Here is a 21,749-nt window from a genome sequence, read left to right as displayed (position 1 = left end):
ATTATTTTTATTATCTTTTAAACGGAAGTCATAAAATATTTTAAAATAATATATGAATACATATAATTTTGTATGCACAATATATATATTTAATTTTATTTCGAAATTAATTTAATTCTTATATTTCAAATTACCAAAAGATCGAATTTTGTTAAATATTAGACTTATTTATAATATAATCATCTCTTAATATAAACCAAATTATATAACCAAATTATGTAACCAATAAAACTTATCTTTTCCGTACGATAGCTTTGTTGTCTCTCTATTTTTGCGCGAATTGTAAAATAATCACAAGAGTCATACAAGATTAATTCTGGTTGAAGAGAATTTGTAAAAAATATCCGTAAAAAATGCAACATTATTTGCACATTATAAATTAATATTACAGTTCTATATCAAATTTACTTACTTGATATATATTATGAATATAAAATATGAATTAAGACGATTAAAATGCAAATTTAAATATTTAAAACAAACTTATTTATACTAATCTTTTATCAATTTATCAGACTGCTATTAGTATAAGTTATAAATATCTAAACAGTTCTAATAAATTTCTAGACAGACAAATTAATTTTTAAAAGCCTGAGCATTGGCTGCTTTAATTATAAAATCAAATCGCAACTTATCTGGTAATTCAGCGAAACTTTCTGATTTTATCACAGCCGTCAGATTATTTATGGCATACTTGAAGCAGAACTCTTCCAGCTTCTGCAAAATTACGTGAAATTTGACGAGCATATAAATAAAGATGTATAAGTATATTGCAATTAACAATAGCGTTAATTTTTACAACTCAACAATCAAGCATATACTCCATATTACATTTTATTCCAACAGTTTAAATATCAAACTATACTTGGCATGAATATTTAATCAAACTACAAAATATAAAATGTTTCATCTAGAAATATGTGTTTAATACTTTATTAAATTGTAAAATATAAAATGTTACTAAAACTGAAAATATGTTATGCATTATAATAAAATACAATGTTTCTTTTACTTTTCAAAATCGAAAATTTTTCATTTTATTATCAAATTGATAAAGAAAATGTTAAATTTATTATAGAGTACGAAAGTGATATTTAAAAAAATTACCATTATTTTCTGTAATATCGCCTCGCCATAAAAATAGATGACATTTGAAATGCTGATCTTTTTCTTTATTATCTTCAGATAATTTTTCTTGAAGATTGCACTGTCGAAATTAGTAGCTAAATAGTACGGCTCTGTAATAAAATGTTGCTTTAGTCACAATTTGTAAGTAATTACAATATCAGATAATGTACTTTACTCGAGCTTACCTAATAATTTCTCGGAAGGTATGTCAATTACACCAGTGTACAAATATTGTAAGAAGATTTTATATGAAATAGCAGAGAAATCCTCTCGGGTGATAACTCTGTTGAGAATACGGTGATATACAACATGAAATAAGTTTAAATTATTCTTAATAAGAACAATATTTTTGTCCTGAATGCGTACCTATCTGTGTAAAACCTGAAAAATTTTGTATACATTTTCGGACAACGAATCATTATGATATTCCTGTGAATGTACAAAGATTGTTGCTCCACAATCAACTCAGTATCGGCGGACGTCTATACAAATAAAAGATGAGAATCATTACAGGCAAAAAAACGAAATATAATATATATATGCAGACTATATGTATGTATATGCAGACTAGAAACAACATTTATTACAAATTTAAAAAATTTTTTAAATTTAAATTAATAATTTTACTTAAAACAGATTTTATCGAGAAAAAACAAATCTAACACATACAAATATTATTAATTATGTACATACAGTAGTTTCAGATTATAAAATCACTGTTCGAAATCAATCAATATGTTATAAAAACATATTGATCGATGAAAAAGGACGCGATTTTTTTATCCTCTAATAATTGATATATCACGTGAATTTTATCAGCAGCAAGTTTTTAGTAGAAACCGAATAAGCTAAGATAAAGTGTTTGATAAGACTGACTTCTTTCTCGCCGAGTACGAGAGCTGGAAATAAATTTTTATATTTCAAGCAAAGAAAAATAATTTTATATCCAACGACTACTGTATATGCATATATTCATTTATGCTAATAAGAATAATTATGTATATGTTTACTAATTATGTAATATAATTTTAGCTATGAAATTATTATTAGGTTTCTGCTATATTTTTTGTTTCTTATCTCTCGTTGCCTGCAACGCTTCTGCAGTAGTAAAGAAAAGTGTTTGCACACTCTCTATCTCTTTTTTGTAATAATTGACTACAAAAAAATTTTACTGAAAGTTATTTCTAACCAAGTGTACCAATCCAAATGTATTCAATTATTTTAATATATGTATCACAAAAGATGCACTTTGAATATCATTCTATTCAAAACTGCCCCAGAAAAACGGGGCAAATCTTGTTCATTATCCATCTATTTTACTTTATACTTTATAATATAAAAATATAAACGAAAATATATACGAAATAAAGAAAGCGACATACGGAATTGTTGAATGCAGTTTTTAAATATTTTTCGGACATTACGTATGAGAATTCTTGGATTTGAGCTAAACTTGTGCAAGGATTTTGCATTTTTATAACGTTTTGGAAATTTATAAATGCATTATCTATGTTGTTAAGGTTAACAACAGTTGGATCAACATTAGTAACACGACCATGATAATAATTATCATCTATGTTGTTAAGGTTGACAACAGTTGGGTTAACTTTAGTAACATGACCATGACAATCATCATAGGTTCCCCATTTGTAGATACGTTTATTTGTATTAATTGCCACACTTTGGCTGGAATCGAATCGAGCGGCGATATCCGTCACCTTCCCGATTTTCTTTGCATCCATCTGTCGATCATCAAACGCTTTAGTTATTGTACACATCTCTTTCTCTATTATTATAACAAATACAACAATAAAGTGATTACCAGAATGGGATAACAGGAGTTATCATAGTTCCCAGTGCCCAATTGTCCACCCTTATTATCACCCCAGACATAGAGCAAACCATCATGGGTAAGTGCCAATGTATGATTAAATCCGCATTCTACTTTCGCTGAAACACCACGATTGCTTGAATGAAATAATTTGCGTCGGCAAGTTTTAGATAAAATAAATGTCACAATAGTCGGACATTCAAATCAATAGTGAATAATTTTTTAAATAATTTTTCCTATCAAAGTAATATTTTTCTCATCTATTTTGTACACACGACAAAGATCAAAATTTACGTAATAGAAGTAAAATCAAAATTAGAATTATTAATTAATAGTTAATTACATATTAACAAAAGATATCAGTATCCAGGCATAATGTAGAATACATGCGCAAGATACTTTTGAAATGAGAAATTTAGAAATTTGTTTTTAAGATTAATTAAAAATGCATTTTTTCAGCGCTATATTAAATATTATTACTTTTAATAAAATAATTAAGGATCAATCTAAAATTGCTTCACATGACATGATCTCATTATCTTATAGCTCATTGTACTAATTATTATGTAATAAATATTATAAAACAATTTCTGATTCATTTTGTATGCAAAACTTAAATTACTAAAGTTCTCTTTTAAATATTAAATTAAAATTAATTAAATTTAATTAATTTTAAATTTTATAAGTATTGAATAGTAATTGTTTTGTTAATAAGTGGTCGAATATTAGAACATGTCTAGCTATTGAGATGTTTACTTCGTCACTTGTTTGCAACAAGCTTTCAAACAAATAAATTACCTATTGCGACGTTTATCATGATTTTCATCGGTTTCCGATGTATCATTGCGCTATTATCTCCAAGTCCAAGCTGACCACACGTATTTTTGCCCCAACCGTAAAGTTTGCCGTCGCAAGTAATAGCCATGCTGAAAGTGGAGCCGCAAGAAATGCTTTGAATGTCCTTTTTACCTAACTCATCCTCAATTATGACTTTCATCGGTGTTGGAACTATGTTAGCATCTGTGTCACCAACTTGCCCATCATAATTTGTTCCCCAACTGTATATCTAAATTTAAAAAATTGTATAATTCACAACAATCATAATTATCATTGTTATATCTTAACTTTACCTCTCTATCTTTGGTGAGCACGAGAACATGTAAATCACCACATTTAATGTCCACTACGCATTTATTTGCTAATTCAAACACTTCAAGAGGATAGGGTATTGTTGCATTAATTGTTCCATGTTCATTCACCATTGCACTACGTCCACATATGCTATTTATATTGGAGCCCCAAGAATATACCTAAAAAAGAGAGTAGATTGTCAGAAATTTCGCTTCCTTATACAAGATATTACAAAAATCGAGTATGAAAATGGAAAAGTTTGGAAGACTCGGCTTGCATCACTCAGCGTGCGGAATGCTATTTAATTTGGAAAGCTTGTAGAAATCTTTGCAAATTCTATAAAATAATCTATGGCTGACTTTTCATATCGGTGAATATACAAAAAATGTAAAGATTTTCTTATATATTCATCTAGCAAAATATTAAATATGCATATAATTAAAATTACATATACAAATAATATTATGAGAATAAATACACAAAACATGCATATTAGTTGCTTTGTCTCGATATTTATCAAATTATCAGAGTATGAAAAGAATGTATCGCAATACATATCTTAACTTTAAAGTTTCATGTTTAATTTCTACTCAACCAAAGAACAAAATCTGTAATCGTTTTACAATGTTGTGCTGTTAATTCCTTTTAAATTTTCCAACTTAAATCTCATAAAAAGAAACTATTTATCTTCAATAAATAAAATCAATATTTTTACAAAAACTCATCAATTTATATTCACGCTTTACCATATTATATATACGATAATTTTTCAGTATACCTTTCCTTGCTCAGTCAGTATGATTGTGCATCCATTAGTATGTATCATGCTTTTAATATTTTTTTGACACAGAGCTTTTACTTTTTGAGTCCGTAGAGTAATCATATTGTCAGTTATTATTTGATTGTTTTTATCGCTCAAACTGTAAACGTTCTTATCTATTGTTATAATTAAAGCCGTATTCCATTGTACAGCTGTTTAAAAAAATATTAAATACAAGTAACAATATCGTCAAAATAAAAATGGCGAAGAAAAAAAAAAAATACAAATCAAATTACGTTCGGCTTTCCATCCATACCACATGATTATTTCAATTTGCAAGAGAAAGTCTGTCTCCAAGATACATAATAGCGGCCAGAGCTTCAAAAACTGGTTTTGCAAATAATGGTTTTGCAAATTTCTATCTTTCTCTATCTCTAACTTTCTTTTCATGCGAGTTATTATCCTGCTAAGTATATTTATTTGCAAATAATGGTTTTGCAAATTTCTTTCTTTCTCTATCTCTAACTTTCTTTTCATGCGAGTTATTATCCTGCTAAATATATTTATTTCACATAACTTTTTGTTCAGATTCTATACATTAACATTCTATACATTTTAACATTAGTTGCACGATGGCAAAGTATTTCTGCTGACTAAAAGATAAAAAGAAAAAGAATAGGCAGCTTACTATTTCTTGCTAATGGATATCAGATTTGTTCGTGTCGCTGTCAATGTATTATTACTACTACTACTACCACTACTACTTGTCGGTAACGCTCTCGGTGACTCTGTCTGTGTTTCTTTCGATATCAATGTTTTTTTTGGTGGTAACTTTACTGCATGTTTTTTCGGTGTTTTGACATTTTTCGGCATGCTGTCCACAATGTTAAATCTTAAAATTTATGACCAAGTTTCGAAAGAGACCTTGTATAATTCCAGTTGTATTTTACATATATCAATGCTGCACACGACAGAACACTAACTGTTTAAATCAAATAACGGTTTTATTTTCAATCTTTACTTTAGCTAGTGTGTATAGCGAAGAAGCAATGATAAAAAACTTTATTGTACGAGCGTCCAGATTACATATGAATTATATGAATATTTTTATGTAATGTAATGAATTTACATTTACGTAAAAATGCTCACGGTAAATTGTGTAAATAAAGTGAAATTTAGCAGTTATTCGACACAAAAGAAAAACTGTATCGCAATATAATAATACAATTATTGAAGCATTTGTACGAATGTATGTTGCGTAATATTAAATTATTTTTATAATAAATAATTATGACAAAAACGAATAAAAGCAGGAGATAGTGCAACTTACCAGCAGATATATACTGGCCAAATACTGACTGATTTCTTAATCCACAGAAGACTGATTTCTTAATCCACGCGTGTATCGTCCTTATTAAACGTAAACAACAACAAAATTGCGCGCACGCGCGAAAGAAAGAGAAATAAACTTGTATTTTCGAAATAAAGCAATATAATATTTAAGTATATATATTTTCTTTCGTCCGTCTCTCTCTTTCATTCTTGTGATCGTTTTTTCTCTTTGTCTATTTACGTGTGCTAGCTACGGTTAGGCAACGCAAGTGCGAGATGCAAGCGTTTGTTCTTTCAGACTAAGCTTTTAAACTCAGTTTTAATAATTTTTTTTTATTCTTTTATATAATCCAAAGAGCGTGAACTAATAATTTTATTACAAATTTACATTTATACAAAATTGTTATATTGAATTAGGAGGAAATAAGAAGAAATTTATATTTTTAATTTTTTTTTGTTTTGATTGTATTATCTGTCTTTACGTTCTAAGTTAGCAGTAATACTTTAATTAGAAAAGAATTTTTTGTTTTAAAAAACCAATAAAAGTTATCTTAATTAAAAATTAAAGCATTTGTCGTCGGTACAACAGAAGACGTTTTCGGTCTACGTACCGCACATGCGCGTTTAATGCTTTTCTCAGCTGATCGCGTGGATGAATAACCTAATATCTTCGAAAGATCACGGTGATTCGAGTGTATGTGTTGTTTATTCCAAAGTATCACATAAATATAAGGATTTATAATTCTAATATACATCATATGGGAAAAGGTAAATTCTCATAAAATTTAATTAATACTTTGTAAATCGCTAAAAAACTTACAGAGAATAAAGAATATTTTGGAAAACTAGGTTATAGTTTATATAAACTGGAGTAAAACTACACACTTCTGTCATTATATTAAATTATTTTTCACAGAAAAATTGCGTGATAAATTATTCATCGGAATAATATATATGTTCTGTTATATCATTCACTCAATATGTCTCTTATTTTTTTTCCAGGATGTCGTGGATCGTGAACTCTGTACGCGCTGCGATAAACACATGGACCCCGCAAGTAACGCCGGTACGATTTCGCTATCACGCGAACAAGTTGGCAAGAGGCCCTTTATTACGGCGATATGGATACGTAGATCCTATAGACATGACAGGTCTCTTACCGCGTAATAGCAATAAAAAACTACCAATGCCGATCTATCGTCCATCAGATGTTTGGTCCGAGAAGAAGGCACTGTTCGGTCAGAACGACTACATCGACATATTGGGCTCCGACAAACTCCATCCGACAAGAATTCTCTATAAAGTACCTTCATGGTTGAGAGGTGTGCACGGCAATGAATTTCAAGTTCTGTTAAGAAAGAAAAAAATGTGGCAGAAAGGTATATATCCAATTGCGAGACCCACAAAGTGGAACCAACTAGAAAAAAGAATACGTTATTTGTATAAATTCCTGAATCGTAAAACGAAGAGTTAGTGTTCGTCTGGCTAAAGTGCAAATGACATATGTATGTATAATAATTTTAATTTAATTCTCAAATCTAGTTGAAATGTTTTCCAACACTTTTTGAATTTTTTTCTTTCTCTTCAGGTGACGTTTTGTAATTGCTATTAGAAACGATTCATTGTTTTTAATAATAATTATGAAAAATATAAAATAATGAATTTATTTATTGACAAATTATCCATCGGATATACGATTATTTCACAACATTGAAGAACGCAAATACTTTTCTCGCTGAGACGCGGATCTTCATCGTAGAAAGATGAGAGGCGTACGATTCCTTTCTATCACATACGATATATATACATAGTCACAGTTGAGATAAATGTCAACAGATATTGCGAAACGACCGCGAAACAAAAACATATCTGGAATAGTCTTTCTGATTAACTATTGTCAATAAATTGAGTATTGTCCATTCTCTTAAAAAGTAGTTAAAAATAACACATCATCGTAGTCATGAGCCTCAACAATAGCTAGAAAAATCTATTTCCAATGTTACTTATTTTTCGCGTTTCGTGATAATTTTACCGTTGAAAATTCGTATTCGGCACATATGGATAAATTACGCATATGTGTGAGTCGTTACAAATTTTCCGCTAGAAATTTATCTTAATGTTAATTACGCGATCGGTTAATTACGTGTATATCGGTAATCCACGTTGTGCTGCTGCGAATACTTTACATTGAAAACGTAATACTATCTTAATAGCCCGACAGAGGCACGTGTTTGTACAGAAACTAATACCTGATCGTCTGAAAGTACGTTTTTTCCGTAAGTTTCCTGTGTGTACATAAATTAATGGCAGTTGCTAAAAATTCGCAAGATCTTGCGTCGACCGACCAAGATCCTCCTACCACTGAACTATTGAACAATGTAAAAAAAAAAAAAAAAAAGAAAGAATATAAGTTCATAAGTGATGCTGCAAGAAGGACAGCAAGGTCGTCTCATAATGTTTGCTGGCGTCTAGACTCCTCAAACTGTGCCTCTCGTTAGGGTAAACCTGCAGCTGATACGGTTTACCAATCTTCACGAGCGCGTTAATCAGTTGGCTGGTGTGGTAGAAATGTACATTCTCATCTATGAGACCGTGAATAATCAACAATCGACTTTCTTCGTCCGGAAACTTGTTTACATATGTCAGCACCGATCCGGCCATATAACCGTGCGGATTGTTCTGCGGCAGATCCATGTAACGCTCAGTATATCCGGTGTCGTAAAAGTTCCACGAGGTAACCGGAGCGCCAGCAATGGCCAGCTGCGAATTGCGATAAAGATACTTTTAAAAATGAGTACATTAAAAAAGGAAGCAAATGCGATCAAGTCATGCGAACCTTGAACACGTCGGGATATTGTATCAAGCCCATTAAGCTCAAATATCCACCGTAAGACCAGCCGTGCAGAGCTACTCGATTGAGATCTATGTATCCTGTGGTCTCCGCCAACCACCTTAATACTTCGACCTGATCGTTCAGCTCTACCGTGCCCATTCTACGTCGTAGGTGGCTCTCGAATATTAGACCTCTATGCTGCGACCCGCGAGAGTCAATTAAAACTACGCAATAGCCTTGAGCAGCAAGCATGTGCATTCGTAAATGTCTTAAGCCCTGCGGAGGATTAAAATTCCAATTTAAATAAAGGTGTTTATTAATATTTATGCTCTGCGGTATTTGGAGTTCACTTACTTTAAACGTATTTGATACAAGTTGTACTTCAGGCCCCCCATAAACGTTCAATATCGTGGGGTATTTGACCCCGGGTTGAAAATTATGTGGCTTGAATATCATCGAGTAGATAGTGTCCCCTGACTTAATTTTATGCGTGAAAATTTCTGGCGCAAACAACTCGGATTCGGGCGCTGATGGCTCTAAGAGATAACCTACAGGCGTGAGCGATATACTCTCTACTGTCCAGTCGGTTTGCGATATTTTGAATACCTGTAAAGCGGAATGATTAGCGACAATGTAAAACAATTGAACTAAATAAAGAGTATTGAACATACTTGGCAAGTAGGCAAGGTTTTAATGGAACTATAAACGGTGACCAACATCGTGCACTCCTTGTTAAAATATATATTATTGTAACTGTAGCCAGGCCGCGTTAAGAGCCGTATCTCCAACGGCCGTCGCAGCGAAACGGCATAAACATGTTGCTCCAACGGCCCTTCCCGCAGTCCGCAGAAGTAGACGATGGAATTCACTTCGTCCACCCATATCTTCTTCCCCAGCACTTCCCAGTCGCCCTGCGTCAGGGCCACTTTGGAAGTGATACGCGGCCGAAGATATACACTATCCATTCTATCCAAAGGCTCTTCCACGCCATTGCTCAGGCCTGCGACGAAACACGCATTACATAAAACGAAGCCTCGAGCGACAAAATGTCGTTGAAAAAAATATAGCGATCAAACCTGCTATACTGGACGTTATGAGATACAAGTGTCGAAACTCGGACTCTTCGCTGCCCCAGATAAACTTCACCTCGTTCGCGTCGTCGGACTTGAGGAAGTACAACAGGTCGTTCACGTTGATCCAAATCGGACTCTGCTCCGAGTATATCACCTGAACGCTCGCCGACGTGGGCGTGAAATGGTTCTCCGTGTTGTACGTGTTCGGCGGCGGCTCGCAGAAGTTGTCTATCGATAATAAAACCAGCTCGAGCTTCTGTTGCTTCCTATCCAACAGTTGCACCCAGACGCTACGTTTCGACAGAGCGACATTATCAACTCGCGTCACAAATATTACGTTATTTATAAATATGTTACGATACTGCGATATTTACGTAGCAGTGGTCGGTCTCCCGTCAAACTTACTATTGAGCATCCGGCGTCCAACCGACCCTCACCATGTATTCCATCCAGGGGAACATGATGTGAAGAGGATACTGAAGCTCCAGGATCTCCACGTCGACAATCTGCAACGACTCCGTCAGCCGGAATTGCACCATCTTCAAGTTACTCCTGGCGTTTGGCATGCCGGCTCTGGGGAATCGAAACTCGTCCACCTCGTCGGAATTCGACGACGAGGGGAAGCAATACATCTTAACGTCGCTCTCGTCCACTTCCTCGTATACTATCCTATAGACACCATCGTACATAGGCTTCGGCTGCCACCAATAGCCGGTGTACCTAAAACAGGCAGAACGGATTTCCCAATTTTCACGCTTTCAGCGGGTGTATGTGCGATGATTAAAGAATCAACCTTGTGAATTCCTCCTGCATAACGTAGGAGGGAGTTCCGGCGGTAAGTGGATCGTCCGTGAGACTCCTGCCTCCTTTTCTAGCGTGTGTTAATCGAACTGAGGAACCTGTGATACTATGAGACAAGTACAGATCTCCTGAACATGTGTGAGCAATCAAAGCGTTATTCCAGGGACAGATCTGAGGACACAGCTTTGCACCGGTGTTTGACATCCTGATCTCCGATGGGAAAAGAGGTCCAGGCTAACAAAAGAATGCATAAAGTTAGACAGTTTTTCTCCCACTGATTGCAGTGATATGTTGACATCACCATAAATCCAGTATCCACACACTGATAAAGACTGCTGGCAGCTGGAAAAACCAGCTTTCCGCTCTCCGCATGGATCTCATAGCTGGTTATGCCCCATGTGGCGAGTCTCTTCCTCTCCCATAATAGCTGCTCCTCCTTTGACAGTCTATTTGTGCTTGACACACTGAAATAAGTGCACGAGGTCCTTATCGTTCCTGTCCTTGGGTATTAATAGCGCATTCAAGTGTCTAAGTCTACGTGTCTTTTTACAGCGGGTGTTTTACCTCTGAAAGTTTGCTTCTATAACGGGCTGCCAATGCAGGCGGTAACCGTTGGCGTGGTCCGCGTGTGCGATGTCCACATAGAGTAGAGTGGTCTCCCACCCATTGCTTGGCGTGCTAAGGAAATAGATTCTAGTCCTGCAAGGGGAGCGGAGGCGTGTTACTCATAAACTTGGCAAACTCAGACAAAAACAGAATCACGCGAAAGGTCACCGCGCGAACGCGCGCGCGACACTTCCTTCTCTTCTCACCGGCCGTCCGGAAGGGATCGGAAAGTTATGGACCCGGGCACAGATCCGGCCGACACGCCGGACAGCTTCCTCCTGAGATCGTTGACGACGGCGCGCAGCTCAAACCAGGATTTCCGCGGCACCGTGCTGTCCGGAGCGGTCTGCTCGCTCCCCGTCTCGCTGCCCGACGTCTCCATATTTTCCACGCGCTGCTCGTGCTGCTGCCGGTTATTTTGCGAAATCATTCGCCGTCCAACGAGCACACCCGCGATCGCCCCGGCACGATCATGTCGACATGTGGACGCGCTCTCCGGGGGGAGAGCGAAAGCGCGGAGAATGTTACGCGCCGCAAAAAGGACGGACCTTAAACGCGAGTGTACGACCCGCACCAGACGGACGATACGCGCGCGATCGCGACGGACGCAACGGAATGAGAGAAACAGAGAGAGAAAGAACAAGCGAGCGAGACTTTATTTTTAGGTTATGCACCGTTCGCGGCGCCGCAACTGAGACTCTCACTTTCACCTTGTCCCCGGCTTTGCTCGGTTTCTCGATGATCTCTCCCTTCTCCCGACGTCGCGGGACATTAAATTTCCCGAAATCACGTTGCACTCACACCACCGTAGTCACACAGCCGTCGCGATTCCTCGTGCCAAGAGTCCGCCGTGCGCCAACAAAGACTCACGCCGAGCTGCCGTTCTGCCACTGTCATCCAAGCGCCTCGCACATGACGGTAACCACGTCGTCGTAGTCGTCTTCGTCGCGCGTCGTCGACGATTCACGTCGGAACGCATCGACGTGATGCGCCGCGGACGCCGCGGCTCGTGTGCGTCCTCGTTTGCGGGGAGAAGCAAAACACGTGAGAAAGATGCGTGCGTACGTGCGATATATATACGCAGGTTAATCTCGGGAGAGCGCCGATGCGCCGCACCGCGTCGCCGCGCCGGTCGCTGCTGCCGTCGTCGCGATGCACCGCGCCACGCCGGGAGTGATAACGACCTTTATCTATCTATCGCACGTGATCGCACGACTCCTGCATTCGCCTCGTTACCTTGAAACAAATCACGCTTTGATGCAGTCGCGCTTCTTTTCATTTATCTACTTCCTTATCTTTGACACTCGCGTAAATTTGCAACTCTGAAAATATTTTTTGATCGGTCAATTATATGTAATTGTGTGTTTATTTATACATTGATTTGCGGTTAAAACTAATTCGGTATTAATTTCGGTAGTAATTTGTATTGATTGGTAGCAACGCTTAATTAAATGTTAACGCGTATCGGCTTATCATTTAATTGTGCATCGGCTATTTTTGGATTTATCGTTATTTGATTCAGAAAAACATATGGAAGCTTGAAAGAAACACTAATATACTATAAGTAAAAGTTCAAAATGTTTTATTTTTCAGCAGAATACACACGTGCAATGCATATTTTTACAGGAAGAGTAATAATATTGAAATGAGAATAAATGCATCGAAGGTAAAAGCGCGCTTTAATTAATTAAATTGAGAAAGAATTTTAAATCTCTTAAAAATATTTTTCGAATTGGAAGCCAAAGAGTTCTATTTGTAATTTCAAAAGTTTACATGCGTTTTTTATTAGTTTTATTGATTAAATGATTAAAAATAGATGTTACCTTAAATTAAATAAATCTTAATTTGAATTTATATTAAAAATCTTATCTACGTTTAATATAATAAAAAAAAATAAAAAGATTAATTAATGAAATATAGTTGGCAAAATAGCATTTGCGAATTTTATCTGAAAAAAAATATTCCTGAAGAAAACTAAACCGCATATACTCGAATGACACAGTCACGTGCGTTCTTCTTACATATTTCAATAACTTCTCTTCGTCGCGACGTCCATTGTGACCTTACACGTTTCTGAATAATTTTCCCCGCCGCTTTCATCGTCGTCGGCGGCAGACTCTCGCGCGTATTATGTAAAAAATCCAGTCCGATAATGCCAAGTTGGTTTTCTGCACAAAAAAAAATTTTCTTGTGCGAGAAAAAAACGCGTAATCTACCGTAAAAGCGAAACAGATACTTTTACGACTCGGTGGTTTATTGCACTAATACCCGAGTAAATTCGTAACGTTACATTTTCCATAAATTCATACCGCTATTTGCCGAGCTAGTTTCGTTCAAGTACAGCGATAAATACTACCGAGTCATTCGATAAACGATATTTGAGATAATCGAAGTGTTCCTGTATGTTTTTCCATAACTTGCTGTTTTATATAATATTTAAAAGCCAAATTTATATGTCTTACGTATCTTAACGTTTTATCAACTATTTAAAACGATCTCTTACTTTAAATAAAAAAATATCGTATTCTAAAATAATCAATTGCTTGAAATAAGGAGAGGGGGATTTTTCATCCTGGAAAATTATGATGATTCTTAAAATGTTTTTTTGCATTTTATTTAAAAATAGATACTTACCATTTAAAACAATATTATAATATATTTTTAAATTTTTTTTGTGAATGAGATAACTTTGATAAAATAATATTAGAAATTGAATGTATACAGAATAATTAAATAAATACTTTTCAGATTGCGATTGGGAACTAATGTCATTTAATGGAATATTATTTTTCACATTTAATTCCACAATCACATTATTATAAATGTTAGTCACCATGTATGCTGCGAATAGGTGTGCGAGTTAAGGGTGACTTCGACAGAAGAGACACGATTAACAAATGAGAAATACAAATATCTCTGACGAGGCATTTATTGATGTTTGGTACACTGTCAAAGCATATGTATATATCAGTTTCCATCAAATTATCCAAATTCGTTTTCCCTACATCGTCGCAAGTGTAACATTACAATATAAACAGCTCGCTTTGGGTAAGCAAAGGATCATATTTCTTCTCTTCATCATTTTACGTCACAGAATACGTGCATTAGTATAATAAACGAATCATTTATCTTGTCCTTGCGTGTGTATTATCTTGTCCTATCATGTGTGAAGCCTTTATAAGCGCTGCATTTTATTCAAGTATTTTATTAAATGATGACAGATTGTGTAATTCAATTAAAATTTTTATAGCAATGTTATAAACTATATTTAAAATTTAATTTGATTATTTTGCCATATTAATTAATATTGCTTGAAATAAGGAGAGAGGGATTTTTCATCCTGGAAAATTATGATGATTCTTAGGATGTTCTTTGTATTTTATTTAAAAATAGATACTTACTATTTAAAACAATATTATGATATATATTTTAATTTTCTTGTGAATGAGATAACTTTGATAAAATAATATTAGAAATTGAATGTATATAGAATAATATATTTGTATTTTGCATGCGATAAATTCTTTTTTTTTTCTAATATTGTGAATATCTCTAATAAATTATTTTCTTTGACTTAATTTCGATATATCTAGATCTTAATTTAGATATTTTTTACAGAAACGCAAAATGTTGGGTCGATTTAGAGTAACAATATATGGTGAAAAACTCAAGTATAAGTCTCAATTATACACTCTTGCATCGCTTAAGAAATGTTTTGAGGTAAGTCCTTTTAACGCAAATTATGCTGTTTATAATAATAAGTTAATTTAAGTTATAAAATTGAATATTCTAATTGAATAGCTTGATGTGAGAATTCTTTTGCTAAAAATACTATCCATATTAATTCAAGGCAATAATCCGTATTAAAACAGCATTTACAATGCAAAGTAAACTAAAAAATTATTTTATGTTAAAAAGGCTTTAAATAAATTTATCAATTCTTTAATTTTGAGAAAATTTTAAGTTCACAAAATTAATGTTATTTAATGAAATTTTAAGTTCAAAAAATTAGATGGAATTTTTCAATATGTGTTAAGCGATTTATTTTTAATTCATAATCAACATCTTTGTAATTTTATGTAAAGGTATGTAATTATTTCAACTTATTATCTGTGCTGTCTTTATTTAAACCTACTATCTTCTATATCACAATATATGCGCATATTTTTTGAATATAATATAATCTAAAATGAACAAAACATCACTTACCTTGAAGTTTCAGTCTTCATTGGGAAATAGGAATAATCGAGTTTACCTAAAAATTCTAGTCTAGGAAAATGTAATCGCAAATACGAAACGTATATCCGCTCGCAAAACTATTTTCTCTCTCAAATTTTTATTCCAACTATTTTACTTTACTTCGCACGTATAGCGAGATCGAATGTCTCGCGGACGACCCACACGTAGGCACAATTTTCCGACGGACTTGCGCTATCAACCCTCTCCTCGCACCCCAAAACCCTTCTCGCCGCTCGTCGGACGATCTACACGAGACCCGTATATTTCCTGAGATACGTTCCGGCGGCGCGAGGCACCGTCCAGAGCTCTCACGGGAGAGACCGAATCCCTTTTTCCCGTGTTCTTTAAGTATTAACGCGGCGAATTTCGTAGGCGATACAGTAAAACTTTCACGAATTAATTCGATATGTAACTAACGTTTCCATTTTCGCCTCCGCACACGGCAGCTAGATAAATAAATCCCATTCTAAGCAAATGATAAAAAAGAAGGATAAAACTTTTTCGATAAAATGAGACATAATACAATACAACATTTCGCCGCGTCTGCTATTTCTACAGAATGATTTCCGTGATTTCTATATATCGTTCTCTTTCCATTTCGCCTACGGGAGAACCCGTGAAAAGAATCGTTCGACGGAAATACGGGGAGAATTGCAGCGAATGTGCATTCGAGGAATGGAAAAGCTGCGCCGCGATCGTATTCTCTCAAAGGACGCATGATTTACGAGACAGTCCGATAAAAACCGATAAAATCAAAAAGGGAAAATGTCGCGGGAGTAAAGAAAGGGCTTGCGCGAATAATTAATATCCTTCGCCGATAAAAGATTGTTGCTGCGCTACCGTCCTCGCGAAATTCCGGTTGCATTCGCATGTTTTATTTCCTCACGACCGAATGTCGATGCTCGCAGAGTCCGGAATCACTGGTGCGGTCTAGAAGGGAGAAAGAGAGAGAAAGAGAGAGAGAGAGAGGAGAGAAGCGTCGGTGGTAGTTGGCATGCAGAGCCCGGTGTGCGACGTACTTTACTCGTCTCAACTTTTTCCTCGCGCCCCTCGCTCGTCCTTACCTTCCATCTCCTCTTCTCTTCCTCGTTCGAGTATCCTGTCCGAGTCCGCTACATAATGCAGCCGGCTATATTGAATATTTCGCCGCGGTAAAATGATAAAGAAATCCTCGGCAAGCTTCTCGGACTTATGTGGATATAGAGACGCTCACGCCGCCTTCCGCGGGAAGGTGCGTGCTCTCGATGTCAACGACCACCGTGCAACAACATCGCGATGTTGACGATTAATTTCAGGGATAACTGAAAGATGTGGTCGTTTCAAAGAGACCAGACGCATCGATGATATTTTACTCCGAGAGAATCGATCCTTCCCTCCCGCATTGCGCGTCGCTGAGTATTTTTTGTCAAATTTGAAATTGGTCAAATTAATTTTACACGTTTGGTCCTTTCAGATCCACAATAATTCAAATATAGATTTTGATATTTTTAATTGTTTACTGCGTGGAACATGCTGCAGAAAATGATGGAAAAATTAATTTCTCACAAATTCGAGGTAGAATACGAAAATTTTACTCATTGTCAGTACGTGTGTTTGACATGCTTTATCATATCTGAATATGAGAATTACCTTTTGTCATTAATGTGTACCTTTAATATGCGTATTTCAGATTTTTTTTTTATACACAGCGTTGCAAAATGACTCTCTTTTAGACTCTGCCCCTCCACCTCACCTCCCATTGTTACTGTTTGCAACGATGGCTGCGCTGATAAATTTCATCCATAAATGTATAGATGATATTCTCTGCATAGGTAATGTTTCTCATAACTTCTAAAACCTAACGCGAGCGGAATAATAGCGAAGGGAATTCCCCTTGGAAGCCTTTACGATCGCAGCTATAAGGCCGTTCATATGGCGCGGCCGTTCGGATATTCCGCGGTGTAATGGTCCTTGATGCAATATTTAATGTTATTCTATCAACATACTGTATGCTTTTATGTGTCGATTCTCGCTTCTGCACTAATTGTTTCTCCAAAAATATGACAGAATGCCCAATTTCGGGTATATGATTCGAACTCTTTGAAATCTAAATGTGCTTTTTTGATTATATTCATTTTTTTACTGATTATTGCAATTAAGACAGTCTCAATTACGAAAGTGCGAAACAATAAACAGACTGTTTCTAATATTTTATTAATTATGCACTCGAATACGCGTCTCATTATTTTAATGCAACCGCGTCAGCGCGAAGAGAATGCATCGAAAAGTTCAAGGATCTGAACGGCGCTGTAGAAAAGACGACATTTTCTGTAGTGCAGTGAGGCATTTCAGGCATTCCCAACGGTATTTAGCACAATAGAGCTCATGTAGCACAGAACCATTTTAAAATTGAAAGAATGAATATATCGGGAGACACAACTATCGCAATTAAAAAAAAAAAAAAAAAAAAAAAAATTTGTCCCATCTTTACTGCATGCTGACATTTTTCGATTTATGTATAACTTTTTGCCTGCAAAGAAATCACAAAGTGTTCACACGAACAATTGAATGTGAGATTTCTCAATTTTCTCTTTAAGGGGCGGGACAAAAGGAAAGGACAGAAAAAAAGGTTACAGGAATTTCAGTAACAGCTTTTCGTACGAGGTAGGGCAAGGGCTGCACTTTAGTTGACATGGGCGTACGTAACGCTGTGCCCCTGGGGGGTCGCAATATCGATTTCCCCCCCGCCCCTCGCATCTTCCGCGACCCGCCGCCACGCCGCACGTTCTCTCGTTCTGCGGCATATCAACAGCGGACAGCTCGAATTGTACAAACCTAATGGAATATATGCCTTCCGAGAAGCCTGTCGTTCTTCCAGGTAGAAAATTTCCGTATTCGGATGAAGCTGAAAATCCGTCGGTGAAATGTTGAGAGAGAGAGTCCAAACGTCGAAGGGATGAGGGTATTTTTTTAGTAGATGCGGTTTGCTTCAATCATTCCCAATCATCTCTATTTTCGACAGGAAAGAAAATAAAAGAAAATTCAGGACGCCTTTGCCGAACGCATCCATCATTTTCGTTTACATCTTTTCGTTGAATTTTTCATCGAAATTTTCTCAAACTGAAAAGTCAAACATATTCGCAAGATAATTTACGGTCAACAAATTTCCGAATGTATAAGGAAGATCGTAGGATCGTGGGAGCAATAGGGGTTTACATGACGTCTGCGTTGATTAAAATATATGTGTATGTATATATGTACATATATATAATAGCGATAATAATAATAATCTCATTAATAATAAAATTAATATGGTATAATGGTAATCAAGTGATCCCTCACGATGGGAATAGTCGACGATGCGCTGCTACCCTCCGAAAAATGGTCTTAGACGCGCTTAGACACACTCTTGCTCTTCGTCGCTCTCCTCTTCCCGTCGTGCGCTGTAGAATGCTGTCCTTGAAAGGAGTGGGGATGTCTTTTTTTTTTTCGCAACTTACTGCCACTCCGCGGCGTGCGCTGTTACGATTTTGGAAAAAACCCTTAATCATCCAGCCAGCTAAAACTTCGACTAAACTTGCAAAAGTTTATCGATCTCTTCGACGGCAATATCACTTAAGAACGTTAAGTGTCACTTAAAGCCCGAGACCTCGCAGGGTTCGATGTGTCGTGATGTACATAGCTAACATGTCGACTATCGGATCAAAAGTTTACGAAGAGAGAGAGAGCCGTTAAAGTGCCTCTCTCAGTAATGTTGCACATTTGCCACAGGATCCTTTCAGTCGAATGACACATCGATGATAGTCGAGATGTTAATGGAAACAACCACGCGCACAAGCAAAGAGAGACTACTGTACATTACAATTCTATTATTACAATTACTTTCCGTCGCTTTGGCGACGAGTCTGAAATCTCCCTACATCGAACGTCGTTCGCGAATAACACCAGGTTTCGCGAATGAATAATCTAATCTAAAATATCATTCGAGAGCCACTTAAGTAAATATATAGTGTGTACTATATGCACAATTTGTACTTGTAGTAAATATATAATAAAAGCATTCATCTATCACTAGCTTCCCTAAGACTTATAAATATAATGCACGCGGAAAAAAGCGTGCACAAGATACTATAAAATAATATCTAAAGTTAGAGATCGTTGTCTCGCGTCTTTGCGAGTTGCTAATGCAATTTATATTTATTGATACAATGCAATTAAATAATATATATATATATATTGATTTTTTGCTCTGTTTGTTCGCATCGCGCTTTTCTTCGCGATGAAACGTGACAGTTCCTATAATAGGTGTAAATCGAAAGCGATCCTTAAGATTATTAAGAATAGAGTCAAGTCGAAATTAAGGATCCAGCTATAATTTTCTCGAATTTTATCACAGACAACGATACCGACGCGTTTTTTATTCTTTTTTTAAATCGGAGATTTGACTAGAAATATGAACGCGTCGGATAACAATATTGAATCTTTGTACAATTCTCTCAGCACATTATTCGGATAACGGAAATTCTGTGTCGAAAAATCAAGCGCTGGGCAGAGTTGAAATTAACGTGATTGACACGAAAACATTTAGCATATCATGTTTCTCTATTTATATGGATTTTTATTTAGTTTATCACATGGTTCCTTGTTTCGTTCTTCATAAAAATTTCTCAAAATATGACACAATGCTACTTCTCGAAAAAGAAAAACTCGAGATATTTCTAATTATCTACTGTCTATCAATAAAAATTTTTATCGAACTTTTACACAGAAAATTCTACCGATTTCTACTTATTCTCGATTTCCTTCCTTTTATATTAGGCCGCATTACAATTGGTAATATCGAGAATTAAACAGATGTGTACTTTGATACTTCGTTGTAAAAACATTGAACCTCCTCATTAACCGTAATTAAGTCTCCCAGTCTCTACTTTGCAATCATTAACTCGTTATACGTCGACCAATTCGCACATGATGGGAATTTCCGCAATTTTCATTTTGTCATTCTATTATACTTTTCAGTAGTTATCGTGGAAATTTCAGATCAATGATTTCCGGCTTCTTCTTCGTCCGATTTATTAATAACGCGTATATATGAAAATCGATGGGGGACATAATGCGGACATCGATCGACGAGGACCTGGTTAATCGCGTATCAAACCGCACCGAATCACGATACACGATATTACGCGGTTACTGTGAAATTTCTGAAGCGTTCGCATAACGACGACCGCCGGAATGTCGACGGTATCAATGTCGTATCAGTAAGTGGGAAAATGAAAATTACGCGTGCGACGATTATATAACGCGGCGGTTTCTGACAGTAGAATTCCAGACTAAACAGATCGAGTCGATAATGAAAATTATGTGTCAAAGGTGTCGGATCTGCGTCATGAATAGTTGCGAAATCATGAGAAATGAATTTTAAAGCTTCTCGACGACACTGACGATGCGATAATGCAATGAGCGCGATTGCCGCGAATAAATTGCGCGATGCAGTTCGATCGATTTTCGACGAGTCACCCAAACATGTAGCGATAAAAAAAAAAAACAATTGTGTTGAAAAAAAAAATAATAACATCCTCTCTCTTTCTATCCCTCGCACTCACCTCTGACGTTTCCGGAGCACCCGCAACAGTGTACATTTACTTCTTCTACTTTCGTAATTAGTAACCATCATACCTACGCATATATTCTACTTATAAACTCGTCGAAGGTGTAATTAAAGTACAATTACGCTCAATACATGCTCCCCGAACAGTTGCGCCCCGAATTTACCGAACTCCCATGTAGAACGAGGGACGCAGGGAGGTCTACGGCGAGAAGAGGAAAAGTAGATACGTACGATGTGTGTACCAATATATTGAGGGGATCAATTAGCTACTACAGCAAGATACTGGTGTTTATACTGTATGTACATACGCGCCGCACGCGGCAGCGGATTCGATCGATCCACCGTATCGCCATTTCACGCTTTATATCCCCGAAATTTCACACGTTTTTCTTCCCCGCAGCAAATCGATCTTCGCAAAGACTTCC

The 21,749-nt window shown here is 36.0% G+C and overlaps 4 protein-coding genes and 1 long non-coding RNA gene across 12 annotated transcripts in view; 3 read left to right on the top strand and 2 right to left on the bottom strand.

Annotated features, from left to right (window-relative positions):
• Window positions 1-66: 66 nt before the first annotated feature.
• On the bottom strand, window positions 67-6,423 carry LOC105672458 (RCC1 and BTB domain-containing protein 1-like). Of its 5 annotated transcripts, none has more exons than XM_067354288.1 (12): window positions 6,181-6,422; window positions 5,539-5,742; window positions 5,147-5,403; window positions 4,869-5,062; window positions 4,090-4,269; window positions 3,758-4,025; window positions 2,951-3,078; window positions 2,511-2,870; window positions 1,495-1,610; window positions 1,314-1,411; window positions 1,108-1,238; window positions 67-717 (listed from the first exon to the last, which is right to left on the bottom strand). In XM_067354288.1, exons 2-12 carry the CDS (start codon window positions 5,721-5,723, stop codon window positions 577-579), a joined length of 2,058 nt encoding a protein of 685 aa, XP_067210389.1. In that variant the 5' UTR covers window positions 5,724-5,742; window positions 6,181-6,422; the 3' UTR covers window positions 67-576. The 5 variants fall into 5 exon arrangements, with proteins under 5 accessions (XP_067210389.1, XP_067210387.1, XP_012222821.2 ...); XM_067354286.1 differs by having other exon boundaries at window positions 5,539-5,832; window positions 6,181-6,415; XM_012367398.2 differs by having other exon boundaries at window positions 5,539-5,828; window positions 6,181-6,415.
• A 322-nt stretch (window positions 6,424-6,745) lies between these two features.
• mRpL51 (mitochondrial ribosomal protein L51) lies at window positions 6,746-9,685 on the top strand. Of its 2 annotated transcripts, XM_012367686.2 has the most exons (3): window positions 6,746-6,950; window positions 7,185-7,687; window positions 7,771-9,685. In XM_012367686.2, exon 2 carries the CDS (start codon window positions 7,186-7,188, stop codon window positions 7,654-7,656), a length of 471 nt encoding a protein of 156 aa, XP_012223109.1. In that variant the 5' UTR covers window positions 6,746-6,950; window position 7,185; the 3' UTR covers window positions 7,657-7,687; window positions 7,771-9,685. The 2 variants fall into 2 exon arrangements, with proteins under 2 accessions (XP_012223109.1, XP_012223108.1); XM_012367685.2 differs by having other exon boundaries at window positions 6,756-6,950; window positions 7,185-9,685.
• On the bottom strand, window positions 7,831-12,529 carry LOC105672621 (dipeptidyl peptidase 9). 2 transcript variants are annotated; one of them, XM_012367684.2, is made up of 10 exons: window positions 11,702-12,529; window positions 11,454-11,588; window positions 11,191-11,353; window positions 10,882-11,123; window positions 10,494-10,808; window positions 10,092-10,378; window positions 9,687-10,015; window positions 9,370-9,621; window positions 9,019-9,291; window positions 7,831-8,942 (listed from the first exon to the last, which is right to left on the bottom strand). In XM_012367684.2, exons 1-10 carry the CDS (start codon window positions 11,923-11,925, stop codon window positions 8,595-8,597), a joined length of 2,568 nt encoding a protein of 855 aa, XP_012223107.1. In that variant the 5' UTR covers window positions 11,926-12,529; the 3' UTR covers window positions 7,831-8,594. The 2 variants fall into 2 exon arrangements, with proteins under 2 accessions (XP_012223107.1, XP_012223106.1); XM_012367683.2 differs by having other exon boundaries at window positions 9,019-9,621.
• LOC136999723 (uncharacterized) lies at window positions 12,433-14,400 on the top strand. The gene is made up of 3 exons (XR_010890047.1): window positions 12,433-12,552; window positions 13,092-13,161; window positions 14,244-14,400. It is a non-coding gene; the product is annotated as an uncharacterized lncRNA (long non-coding RNA).
• Window positions 14,401-14,406: 6 nt separating this feature from the next.
• LOC105672534 (uncharacterized) overlaps window positions 14,407-21,749 on the top strand; it is a 96,981-nt gene continuing 89,638 nt past the window's right edge. For both annotated transcript variants that reach the window (XM_067354323.1, XM_067354324.1), the window contains exons 1-2: window positions 14,407-14,543; window positions 15,114-15,215. In XM_067354323.1, coding sequence (XP_067210424.1) covers window positions 15,123-15,215 — 93 coding nt within the window. In that variant the 5' untranslated portion in view covers window positions 14,407-14,543; window positions 15,114-15,122. The remainder of the gene's footprint in view (window positions 14,544-15,113; window positions 15,216-21,749) is intronic.

Source organism: Linepithema humile, chromosome 4 (assembly GCF_040581485.1).
Source record: "Linepithema humile isolate Giens D197 chromosome 4, Lhum_UNIL_v1.0, whole genome shotgun sequence".
NCBI lineage: Eukaryota > Metazoa > Arthropoda > Insecta > Hymenoptera > Formicidae > Linepithema > Linepithema humile.
The sequence above is the reverse complement of the archived record's forward strand: the minus strand, read 5'-3'. Positions and strand labels throughout refer to the sequence as shown.